This window comes from Prinia subflava, chromosome Z (assembly GCF_021018805.1).
Source record: "Prinia subflava isolate CZ2003 ecotype Zambia chromosome Z, Cam_Psub_1.2, whole genome shotgun sequence".
NCBI lineage: Eukaryota > Metazoa > Chordata > Aves > Passeriformes > Cisticolidae > Prinia > Prinia subflava.
The window spans coordinates 66,306,517-66,319,722 of record NC_086283.1 but is presented as its reverse complement, the minus strand read 5'-3'; the positions used below and the strand labels follow the sequence as shown (position 1 = coordinate 66,319,722).

General features: G+C 42.7%; 1 protein-coding gene across 7 annotated transcripts in view; it reads right to left on the bottom strand.

Annotated features, from left to right (window-relative positions):
• The window catches only part of KCNN2 (potassium calcium-activated channel subfamily N member 2), a 93,589-nt gene that overhangs the window by 63,251 nt on the left and 17,132 nt on the right, over positions 1-13,206 (bottom strand). For 4 of the 7 annotated variants that reach the window (XM_063423947.1, XM_063423948.1, XM_063423953.1 and 1 more), the window contains exons 1-3: positions 7,743-8,072; positions 6,336-7,501; positions 6,074-6,169 (exon numbers count right to left, since the gene is read on the bottom strand). In XM_063423947.1, coding sequence (XP_063280017.1) covers positions 6,074-6,169; positions 6,336-7,501; positions 7,743-7,923 — 1,443 coding nt within the window. In that variant the 5' untranslated portion in view covers positions 7,924-8,072. Of the gene's footprint in view, positions 1-6,073; positions 6,170-6,335; positions 7,502-7,742; positions 8,073-10,179; positions 10,290-13,206 lie in introns of those variants that run through there. The other 3 variants (XM_063423949.1, XM_063423951.1, XM_063423950.1) reach the window with 2 other exon arrangements.

Genomic DNA, 13,206 nt, shown 5'->3' with positions numbered 1-13,206 from the left:
TACCTGATAGAATTTCCTAATCTGAAGGTCCCACAGTTGAAAGATCTGACATGTACAATAGTTTCCAGTTAAGATGGGCATGCAGAATGCCTCTATCACTGCAGACAAGTATCCGTTCATTTCAGCTAAGCTACACAATTTATACAAATCCAGAATCTGATCTCTGGTTACAAATGTTCCCTGTGCTTTCTCTCCTCCAACAGAGGCAATAACATACCTTCTCACACCTCATTACACACTCCTATGTCTTGGAGAACTTCTAACAGCCTCATTAAAAAACAGTCATAACAACATCAGACATAAACAGATAACTATAGGTATGGCTGGACCAATCACTCAGTGTACTGACCACCAGGTACTACCTCCTTCCATGATCTAATGAAGCCTGTTGGAAATACAGGCATAACACATGTTTAACTTTATTGCCCCTTCCAAGGCTGATCACTATTAAGGGATTTTTGAGCCTGCCTTCCATGCCATATGCATTGCAGGGCTGCATTTCAGAGACAATGGACACCTGCAGTGTTTCCTACATCAACAGGATCTGCACATAAAAACTATCAAAAATGTACTTAACAGAATAGAAACTAAGTGTTTTCACAAAAATACTCTACAGTGTTAACTTGATAGATATGCTGTTAATTGTCAAATACGTTGTGCTTGGATTCCTGTGTGGTTTTCTGCTGTTCATTACAGAAGTGAAACTTGTAATACACTTAACTGGTAGAGGGCATTTTTGAATCTGCACGTGGAGTTACCATATCCTTGATCAACTGCCACACAATGAGTTTTGTTGTTGCTTGAATCAAAATCCATTAGAATAATTAGGAAAAAATCACTAATTCTCAGGAGACTTCACATCAGGCTAAACAAGACACTAAGTTTATTTCTAAATTCGCAGCAGTTTTTCATCAGACTTGCTCTCTGTGCTCTTAGTCTAACTCATTAATTTCTTAAGGTTAAGATTTACAGTCTGTGTGAGCAATCCCCAATGCTTCAATACACCTAAGCAAAGACATGCTGAACTCCACACGAAGTCAAAAGATTGCCAGCAAGACAATGAAATGCATACGTACCACTCCAGTGAAGGTGAAATGATGACATGGATAAAACAAACAAATAACAGATAAATAAAAATAAATAAGTTGTTCTGCAGAATAAGCATTACTTCTTATGACAAGAAACTGTAAGGGAGCTTAATTGTTCACAAGCACACAATTTTTACCACAAAACTTTCCACTGATGCCAATAAGATAACGAAACTACCATAATCAGGGTTTATTTCTATCATGCATTATGGGATGTCTCTGCACAACAAACAGGTATTACGTATTTTCTACCATTCTTTTCTGTTACCTGATACTGCTTGTTCCATTTTTTCAAGTTTTCAGGCACAGGGAAAGGAAGATTTTTGATTCTTCAGCAACACATTTGGACTCTCAGCTGCAGTAATTTTATAGAAAGGTAATGAAGACTGAAAATGTTTCACTCCAAATCTATCAGAAGCACTTTATTTTTCCACCACTTCAAAACCATTGGGACTGATGGTGCTTTTTCCTGCAGCCCTGTAAGGCTCTGCTACGGAAGCAATAGCTTAACCTCAGCCTTGAAATTTGCAAGCCTTTCCACACGTATTCTATCAAAGTATGAACTAGCAATACATTTTAAAAGTGGTTAGAAACCTCAGCTGATACACACACACACAAACATAAGACTCCTATTTGTTTTATCAACACCAACAACTTTCATGTTTCTGCATGAGTGATATCATCCGTATCAGGGAGAAGGAAAAGAGGCTCAGATGTTGTCTGAGACAGCACAGGTTAGCAATACTCAGGTTACTATTATTCAGGACAGGCAGTATGTTTATTTACAGAAAGGATACACTAAGCAGTCCAGCATTAAAAAAGTGTTCCAGTGGATATATTCTTCCATTGACCACCACCCCTCAAAGAATACTGGGCTGTGGTGGAATGCCCAACAAAAGACATTAAAAACCTCAGAATGGCATAGACTTTTGATTTTAATCCTTTTGCTCTTAGTAATACAAGAAAGTGTCAGTAGTAGTTCAGGGGTGCATAGCTAAAAAGCACTTCTATCTCTAACTATCCTAGAGATAGGCAGAGGGGTACATTTTTAAACAAAAGTAGAAAAACTGCAGCTTTACCATGTAAACTGCCACTCAAAACTTTCTTAAAATTCCATTTTATTTATGGATCGAATTCCACTAGAGAAATGTGGAATGGAATAGTAAGTCTCAAAGAGCAGAATTTAAGTTATGTTACATACTGCCTCCGCTTTAATTATGTAAAATAGTATTAAGTAACAAACTGTTTATGCATGAAGTGGATAATTAATACATCAAAATTATTATGATAAGTGGGTAATGCTGTCTTTTTAGCTCTTCCCTCCTTCACCTCTTCAAACTCTCAACTGGAGTAACAGTCAGAGAAATACCTGTTCTAGGCTGGGATAATGATGAATTACATTTTTCCCATTGATCTTTCAAACACAAAGCACTTGTTCTGAAGAACTGATTCAATAACCACATGGGTCTGGAGAGAGAGAAATGCATATTTCATCATCTCCCAGGTGTAATGTTTTTAACAGCATTGTAGGCATGACAAAAACGGAACAAAAACTGAACACACATTTTGGGGTTCTCGCTAGCCTCAACTCCAACTCTGTTATTGTTGTTCACTAGGATGTTTTTCTAGAAGGAGGAAGGATTGTAAAGCAAACTTGCTCACAATATTTATCCTCTTTTCTGGAAATTATAAATTAAGGTATGAATTAACATTTGAACCTAACCGTTTTCAATTGACTTTTCTTGTATCCTTAACACTAATTCACATTTATTAAAATTCATAATAGCTTCATTTTTACTCCTAGAGTTATACAAGATAACTAATACAGTGCCACGACTGAACACATATTTCTAGATATTAAATATTTAAACCGTTCTAGTACTTCACAAAGACTACTCAGCACTCCTACAGTTAGCCTGGTCTAAAAACTGCAGTAACCACCCTTCAGGAGACTTTGGCCGGCCAGATGCAGAGCCATGAGTAAGATGCTGGGAAGGCCGGGACAAGGCCGTGCGGGTGCCGGGTTCCGGCGGCGCGGTGGGATGCGGGCCCGCGGGATGCGCCGCCCGGGCCGGGCGCTCCGCGCGGAGCTGTCTGCGGTGCTGAACCGGCGGCCGCCGCACGGCCCGGCCGCGCCCGTCACGGTCTAACCGCGGGGAAAGACAGAGAGAGCACTCGGCTGTCTTACACGGCTGTATCACTTCTCGGAAGAGTTTTGGCAAATCCTTATAAACTTCCCTTCCAATTCCCTTAAAAAAAGCAAGTCTGGGGCAGGCAAACTCTAGAGACCGGTTGAACTGGCTGTGTTCAAAACAAAACATACAAGCAATGTCACTTCAGTAGAAGACTAAAGCCATCTGCTGTGCTGCTAGGTACTGTCCCATGGACATCCGTGCAGAATGGCTGTTTGATCTTCCTACCAATAAACCAAGGTCAATAATACTGGGGGAAAAGAAAAAAAAAAAAAAAAAAAAAAAAAAAAAAAAAAAAAAAAAAAAAAAAAAAAGAGAGATTTCCACTTGCCAGCATTTTAGGTCACCGGGAGTTTCTCAGCCACTATCCATCCTGCAATCACTAAGGTGAGACATTAAGTTCACCTTCTTCTGTTCTATGGAACACATTTTCCTTTCTCCATGAATTCCTGCTTATTTACACTATAAAAATATTTAAGTATGTTTCAGATAATAATCAGAAAAGAATGTTCCAATGGGAACAGGACGGACAAATAGCTGGTGCAAAAAGTCCTCCAGGACACAACCAACCATCTGTGGGCTAGGTTCTACAGATCTTAATCATTCTCCTGCACAGAGCAGAATGTTTGCTTGCATTAATGACACCTCTGCCTTCGGAAACCAGTCTGCTTTAAAGGTTATTTTAAAAATGTTACATTATCAGGGTTACACAGTATCTTCTTTTGCCTGGAGAACATTATGTACCTTGTGTACTTATCCAAGGGATTTTAAAGACTTTTTTTTTCCAGGTGTCTAGGTGCAACATAAATTTTCTTACCACAGAATTGACATAGCCTTTGCCCTGCACTCTCATCGTCTTATTTTTTAAAAGTCAAGTGTGTATACAAAAGCATGCTTTGCTTAGACTAAAAAGTGAGCAGATATCTAATAGCTACAGAGGATACTACACCCTTTCCTTCTAGCAAACTCTTTAAACAGAGGACTTCTTTTTATATTTGATGTGAATGACAGAACCCCTTGAAGCTGCAGCTCCTTCAGGCATTGCCATGACTACTGCAGTTTCGGGTTTCTCTCCTTCTAAAACACATGGTATTGATGTTTTACACGCGGGTATACTTGTGCTCTGTCTGGCAGCACTGAAAACCACATTAACCGCAATTAAATCATATGGTTGCACAACTCCTTCCATGTAGCTGCATATATGAGGAAGTTCTGAAAATAAATCAGTTTTTAAAAACCAACCAAAATGGAATGACTTTTTAAATTTTTTTTTTTCTGATCCATAAGGGATCTGATTCCTGAGACAATGAAATTTTTTAAATCTCTACCTGAAAAAAAAAAAACAACAAGCAACTGAATCTTGGAGTAACTACTCAGTATAAGCTGGGGGACCTGCACTGACCTACAACTATTTCATTATCTTCCATAAAATTTTCCATTTAAAGTTTATGAAAAATGCATACAATATTTAAACATCTACAGAGGGCTTATTTACAGCTTTGGTGTTTATGCCTGAAGCAACATTTGTGGGAAGATACACCAGAGAAGGCTCCCACACTGCAGGACTTCCACTTATTTATTTTTATACTGATAAAGAAACCTGTTCATCAGTGCTGTAAGTTTATAAATTTGCTCTCTCTCCAGGACACTTGTTTATTCAATACAATACCACTAAACAGCTTTCAATATCTTTGACTTCAATGCAGAAAAACTGGGTTCTGAGCCAGGAAAAGAAATTTCATATGTGCAAAGACTGTACAAAAGGATTCACTTTGGCAAAAAGTCTTCAGTGACATAATACTTTTCAAACAATGTCCTAAATAGGAGACTATGTACCATTTCATATTCAAAGTACAGCATTCACTTGTACAGAAGAAGAATTGTACTACACAATTCTTAAATTTTTATTTTTTATTTAACTGACTAGTACCAGAGGAAAAGTCTTCATTGCCCTTGAAACCTGACATTTCAGTCTTCAGCTCAAGGAGTCTCTAATGTGAAAAAGCAAAAGCACTATGTCTATGAGTAAGTTCAAAACTTTGAATTCTGTCTGTTGTACCGTTCAGTTGAGTTGAAACGCTACATTTCAATTTCTTCTAATACCTTTAATTTCTTGCTAAAAAAAATTCCAACTGAAATTACAACTAAGTCACCTCGACAGAACCTGTGAAAGTATCTGTGAAATTTATTCTATAGCTTTGACCATTATATTCCTCTTACCTTTAGCCCTATCCTTCCTGACACTTTTCCCTGGTCACATTCTTAGATGCTGCAGCATGAAATAAGACAAACATCAATCTCCCTCCTCCTTTTAAAGACTCTTCTAGAGTATGCTCCTATCTCAGACAGCTCACTGAAGATTACATACCTTGCACAATGAGAATCATTAACCTTTCCGTCAAGAGAAAACACACAGCATGAAATTTAGTCATTGGGAAATAAAAGACTATTGCTGTACATCTGCTATAGGAGACGACAGGCACATCTCCCAGAAAGCATGTTATAACCTTAGGGCTAAGCAATCCTATAACACAACTGCAGGCAGCACTCCCTAGCAGGCAGAATTCCCTAGCAGGCAGAGAGAGCTTCCTGGCTCCTCTCTGCCCGTCGTTTGGTGCCTGTCTCCAGGGCTGAGGTCCATTCACCAACTTCGGTAGGCTTGCAGAGACCATTTTTGCTTTCTGAAGCGGCAGGACGTGCCCAGTACTTACCACCACGGCTCCCCTAGACAAACTGCCTCGCACCCCCCACCTAAGCCAGCACTGCTCCCTGACCCACGGAAGGAAACGTTACCTGGATTTCTCTTGCGTGGTACACGATGATGAGCCCGAGCAGGATAATCGTGGAGAGGCTAATAAGGCATTTCAGAGCGAGGGAATACAGAGACTCCTGCAAGAGAAAGACACCGCCGTTCCTCAGAGACCCATGCTCGAGGGCCGCTCCGCCCCACCGCCACCCCGGCCCGAGGAGGAGGCGGCCGGCGGCACCGCGCCACCGGACAGCAGGGACACCGCGGGCCGCGGGCCGTGGCACCGGCTGCCGCCCGAGCTGGTACCTTGGTATAGGCGCCCCAGGAGAGTTCGGTCTCGATGACCATGACGACGATGCCGAACATGCCGAAGATGAGCGCGTAGTCGCTGAGGCGCTTGCGCTTCTCGAAGAGAGCCCGGCGGTGTCCCAGCTTGTAGCCGATGTTCTGGTTCTTCTTCTTGCTGGACTTGCCCCCGCCGTTGTTGGTGCTGCTCGTGCCGGGGCCGGGGCCGGAGGAGCTGTACAGCGCCAGGTTGTTGGAGTTGTTGTGTTCGGGCTTGGAGACCACGATCTCCGGGGCGGCGGGGCTGCCGGCGGCGGGGACAGAGCCGCTGGCGGCGGCGGTGGGGCTGGCGAGCGGCGCCTGGAGCGGCTGCGACTCGGAGTCCAGGTCGTGCAGGTTCCTGCGGGACGAGCTCAGGTTGCTGAGCGGCCGCATGACGCCGCCGTTGTACCTGCAGCTGCTCATGGCTATTTCGGTGAAGGGGTTGCTCTCCCGGCGCTGCTGCTGCTGGTGATGGTGGTGGTGATGGTGATGGTGATGATGATGGTGAGTGCTGCTGCTGCTGACACTGCTGCTGGGGCTGGCTGCCTGCTGCTGCTGTAGGCTATGGCACTGGTGGTACTGGGAATATTGGTGAGGCTGTCTAGACGCACCAGCATGGCTGGACGGGGTGAACTCGCTGACGTTCAGCTGGCTGCCGTGCCGGGAGGAGGCGGCGGAAGACAGCGGCGAGGAGTGCGTCCGAAAGGCGCCCGAAAGCGGCGAGGAGGCGCGGAGCAGCAGAGGCAGGTTATCCCCGGCGGCTGCCGCAGCAGCCCCGTAGTAGGCGCAGTTGTTGCACTGGAAACACGGGCTCTGCTGCTGCTGCTGCTGCTGGAGGCTCTGCTTGTCCTGGCCGTGCTGCTGGCAGTGCGGTGGCGCCGGCGGGCGCTGCTGTTGCTGCAGCTGCTGCTGCTGCTGCTGCTGCTGCTGCTCGGGGCCGAAGCCCGCCGGGAAGTGGCGCGGCGGGTCCATGCCGGGGCCGTTAAAGCCGCAGGAGGACCGGGCGGTGGTGCACCCTGCGCAATGCGTGACGGTCGGCAGGGGAGCGTCCTGCTGCCGCCACGACGGGCCCATCCCGGCTCCCGTAGAATCCAGCCGCCGCGTCCGATTGGTCGGGCGCACCAAAACAACGGGCATCACGTCACCTGGCGGGGGAGGAGCGGCCGCGCCGTCAGCGGGGGGCGCGGGGCCCCCGCCTGCGGGGATCCCGCCTCCCGCCCCCGCAGGTGAGGGCTGCCCTCGCCCCCCGCCCGCCCCGCCCGCGCCGCGGAAACCCGGGGCTTCCCGGGGGCGGGGAGCGCTCTCGCTCCCGGGATCGCCCCCGCCTGTCGGCGAAGGGGCTCCGCCGCGGCTCTCCCCGGCGGCTCTCCCCGGCTCCCCACTCACATCTGCGCCGTCTCCGGAACATGGGCGCAGCGTCGCGCTCCGGAGCTGTCCAGCAGCGCCGCCGCCGCCGCCGCCCTGCAAAACACAGCGTCGGGCTCGCTCCCCGCCCGCCGCCCCGGGCCGCGGGGAGCTGGAAGGGGCCGCGGCCGCGGCGCAGAGCGGGGAGCCCTCCCTGGCACATCCCGGGCCTGTCACGAAGGACAGGCGGGGCACGCACGGCTTCTGCCGGCTGCTCCTTCTTCCCTCAGCCGGGGGAGGGAGAGGCGCAGCCGGGGCGTGAGGCCAGCGGCAGCCGGGGGTGGTTCGGGGGCCGGAGATCTGCCCCGCCGGGTCGGTAGGAGCTGTACCGTGGACCGGGACCGGTGTCACTAAGTCGCTCCCCTCCGGCTTCGGCTCCCTGCCGTGCGCTGCCGGCACAGTCCTGAGATTGGTTGTCTGCTGCCATTTTGCCTTCTCCCTTTTCTTTGCCTCCCAAGCCCCCACTGAGTAATCTGCTCTGGCAGCTCCATTAGGCAGAACAATGTCTGCACCAGGTAAATTCTCCTTTCTGCATTTATTTAAGGAAAGATTCTTTAAGGAAAGAATGATGGAAATGAGAAGTGATTTGCCTTGTTGCAGCTGTGTCATTCCTGTCATCTAGGTAAGACTATAAGAGGGTGTTTCTCTTTTTCTTTTTTTCCCCAGTCAATATTTGATAGCGTAAAAGATTTCCTTACATCTTCAATCTCTCAGCAATGTTAAAGACAAAATCCGCCAAGCCTTTCTAGGATAAAAGCCTGCACCCTTGTAATATCTATGTCTCCTGTGACATTCAGTTTCCTTTGAAACGCTTAGATGGGTTGTAGGTTAGAGAGGTGAGTGAGGCAGTGTCATTAACAAAGTTTTTAAATATGCTCTGTTATAAAATTTTAAATAGTTAATTTCTAATCAAGTTGTAGCTTTTAAAGCAAGCACACGTATCAACCACACAATGAACAACCCTCGCTAATGTAGTAAATGTCATGGTTTGCAATATAGATAAATTATTCAGAGACAGACTAAAATTCATTTATGTTTACATAGTATGTTATTTTGAAAAAAGCACTCATAAGTGGGAATATACACAAAATCCTAATGCCTTCTGATTAATAAAAATTCACCTTACAACAAAGTTTTGAATAAAAACCCATACGCCTCATTGCATGAATGATAAAATACTTTCATTTTTAAGTTACATGAAAGTGTATCTGGATGCTCAATATTGCACTAATTTTCCTTGGGCACCAATGGCCAAGATAAAAGGTGCTTTTATTTTTAAGAATGAACGGAGTGTTCAACACAGTTTCAGATATTCCATTTTCTTTGAAAAAACATGGTGCTGTAATTCTGTCTTACTGGTGCCATTTTACCTGTGTTTTGAAACACACATGAATCTCAGGAGTATTTGAAAATTAAAATCCCAGGGAACCTGGACTCCTACTATTCTGTAAATAAAAGTCTTGCTGATGCATGCTTTCAAAACACATGTTTTGTGAACTAGTTAGATAGGCAAGGTTTCCTCTTTCTTTTTTCTGGTTATGCTTTGTCCTTAATTTTGCTTAAAGGTATTTTCTTTTAAGCTCTCATTTTACCAGGAGATAAATTCTCATGACCTAGTTTACCTTGAAAAGCCTTTTAAGAAATCTGTAAATCTCCATGTTTTATTCAGAACCCACCAAGACTCTGTCCTGTAACTTCATCTACTCTGATCATGGAAGCTTATATTAGAATTGTGAAGAAGAAAAAAAATCTTTTTAAAGTCCTGTTATACTAAAATATCTCATATCTTTGTTCTATGGGGAAATGATTGCATTTATTTTTCTAATTCATATATAGAAGTCACAAGTCCCAAATGTTATATCTCTACTCCTGCTATCCTGTTTATTTGTTGAAATGCAAGGACAGTGATGTTACAAGCTTTTAGATATGTAGTCTACTTTCTTGGTTTTTTCAGAATGAATAAAAAAATGAATATTCCCGTGTCTAACACAAGAGGTCATACTCATCACACAGCTTGTTAGAAAACTGATCAGCCAGCGTTTCACTGTAGTTTCTTGTGCAGTCTGGGATATCTTATCACAATTTCAAGGTATAAACTAAGAATTGTGGAGTTTGCATTTCCAGAGCTAAATAGGTAAACCTTCCCTTCTGTGGCACAATTAATGAGAAAGAATAGAACTTAGCTATTTCCTCTGTCTTCCATTGCTAAATAATTTTGAAGTTCATTTTCAGGAATGAGTGTATTTGTTTTCACAAAAAAAAATCTATTCTTCATGTGAACTGAATTGTTACATTCTTTCATACCACACATTATTTAGTGTATCAGCTCAGAACTGCTAAATCATGCTAACATGGCAAGAGTGAACACCTGTGAAATAAACATTATCTGTTTGGGATAAAGCTTTGGGTTTTTTCCTACCTTTTCGTTGTATACTGGGTGGAACTGCTCTTACTGATTGTCATAGGCCCTGTTTCTGCTGTGCCAAAAAGGATTTACAGGACTGTGAACACATGCATGTGTATGCACACCTTAATATAAAGTAAGAGAGAAACAGTTACTGCAGGTCTCATTTGATAATTATGATTAATGGAGATATTGAAAAAACTGATTTTTTTTTTTACTAACCAAGCAGAGGATAAATAATGCCGAGCAGTTCTGAGCAAAACTGTATTAACAACAGGACAGGAAACACAACAGAGACAAGAAAAATTAGATTTTTGAGAGGATAAAAACCCCTATGAAATATTTAAAGTGACATGTATTGCCTGGCCATTTGAAAAGCTCACATAGTAACATTCAATGAAGATACAACACCTACAGACTACAATAAAATATAGTAGAAAGCTACACTGGCTGTTACACTATTGCCTCTACTAATGCCAAACTCCTGTTAAAATAACTCAGGATTCTGCACTCATAATAAGGCCAAAAATATAAAAAGACAGTGAATAAAAGGAAACAAAATAGAGAAAAGAAAGCCTACAAAATTCCATTCCCACAGCATATTCTTCTCAGCATCTAGGGTTTTTTAGAAAGCAGTAAAAGAAAATGCCTTGTCCACTTAAATAAAAAAACAACAAACAAGCATTGCAGAGCTCACTATTACACTGAAAGGTGCCATTCAGTAAAAACAGAGTCACATTAATAAAAACAGAGATTATACCACCAGCAATAGGGTAATATAAGATCATCCAAGGGTATCTATACAGCAATAAAAATGCTTTTGAGACCATACCAAATGACTGCAGTATAGCTGCTGAGTAATGGGCATGGAAACTACCCATATGAACCACGTGTGTAAATTACCTTTTCCATACCATCTGGCAGGGCTTTTACCCACCAGACGCCTCTAACATTCACCCAGCAATATCTGGTGGCATGTAATTATATACCCTAACTGCAATACCACCTCTGCTGTACCTATGCTTATTTCAAAGACTTTGATAGTGTTCCACATTAATGGGACAAGGAAAATACCATGACTCCATACAGATAATGCAATTCTGTATTAGGAAGATGCATGCTTTGTTGTTTCTATCTTTGATTTTATACAATTTGACTAATCTGCACTTTCTTCTGCTTCTCCAGCAAGACCACCAGTGAAAATGGAAGTTCACTCCAGTTTAAAACCTTCATTTGTAATCTGAGATATGCAGGATGTGGCACATAAGGACACTGGATTTGCAACAGCTCTAATACAGTAATGGAAGTTTTCAAGAGTGGGGATGTCTTCATTCATAGGGATGTAGCTTAAGAAATATCTAGAATTGCTGCATGCCCTTCCTGCAGTTAAGGGGCATTAAGGGATGGGTTGTTTTTTTTTTTTTTGACTAATTTTTTATACATATTGAAAATATTTAATGTGGTCAAAAAAATACCTGGTAAAAGTATTTCTTCACTTAATACACTTTCCCATATTTTCTGGATATTTTTATAGTACTTGAAGGTCATACAAGCCTAATGACTTCCTTTCTTGCCTTTGCTTTTTTGTCATTATCAAGGGATACTGCCACCTTTAAAGAATTTCTTAGCTAGCTAAATGTATCAACATGAATACTGTTTTAGCCAGCTGATACAGGTGCTCAGCAGGTGACTCTTAAATTATGTTTAATCAGACTGCCTTTTATTATTCTCACAAATTGCAGTTTTGTAACAGAACTCAGATAACTCAGTACAATTACTGAAATGCTAACTTAATGCAGTTTTTTCTATTCAGCCTATGCAAGAGCACAGAGTGACTTCTAGTGTGTATGGGATTATCAAGTGTAAGAATTTACTTTTAACCGTACAGAATGTAGTTTTTGTAGCATTTTGACCTGTCAAATCCAGTGAGACAGCACTTACATCTAAATATAAGATTATACTTTGAAGAGGTGAATGTTAGCAATGCTTTTTCTCTCAAAAAAATGTCATTTGTGATTCATGTAGCAATTGGTTCTAAATAATTAAATTTGCCCATATTTGAAAACTAAGGTTTGGTTGTGTTTTTTTCATAGGTATGTTATCATCAGTGCTCCATTTAGATTTAAGAACAGAATTGCTATAGATGTGTATTGTCTTTGTTCTATTTGGAAGGTTCCTTCAAGGTTACTTAATAACACATTCCCTTATTAGGTTGTAAAATGTGAAAAATGGACGATGCTTTTATCAGGTGTGTGAGAGTGCTTTCAAATTAATGGTAGGTTCTTCCAGTCACTAGCCTTCACAATTCAAAACACATATAAAATGTAGGGTTGCTTCTGTGTGTTTACTGGGAGATTTTTTATTCATTTCTGCAATCCTGGTACCCTGGAAGACTGCATTTTCCACAGCACATTCAAATCTCTTGTCACAGAAGTCTTTCAGTTTGTTGCTATCATCATCATACCTAAAGCATTTTGGATTTGCCTATAGTACACACAAATACCAATGTATGTTGTGGTCCTGCTCACAGAAATGATCTCTTAACAAGCTGGAAAGTTTATGCACTTGCAGGGCAAATTGAAGAAGGGAAAAGATGAAAGCAGATGTTCACTTTTATGTTACCTGCAGTTACACTTCCTACTCAATATACACTTGATTGTATTTATGTGCTTGTTTTTCTAATTTATGAGATGGCTGGTTGGAGAACTGAGTTTGGGAAGAAAAGCAAGGCATTTGCTGAGGGAAGAGGATCTCCTTCCTTCCTAGCTAGCTATGTCTGCAGCACTTCCTTTTTTCCCCTCCTCCACCTTTCACATTATGCCTCCTTCTCACCCTTCCCTGCTGCAGAGGAAAGAGGACACGTAATGTTACTTGAGAGCACTTCTGGGTGAGGTGGTAGAGGACAGGGAAGCATTTATCAAAGTAGGGGGTTACTCGAACAGCCTCTGTTTCAAACTGTCTCTCGATAAGCTGTACGACTAAACTATTTGAAGTGATATTCCAGAACTTGATGGGAAGTTTTATAAAATTTGCATTCCCTGA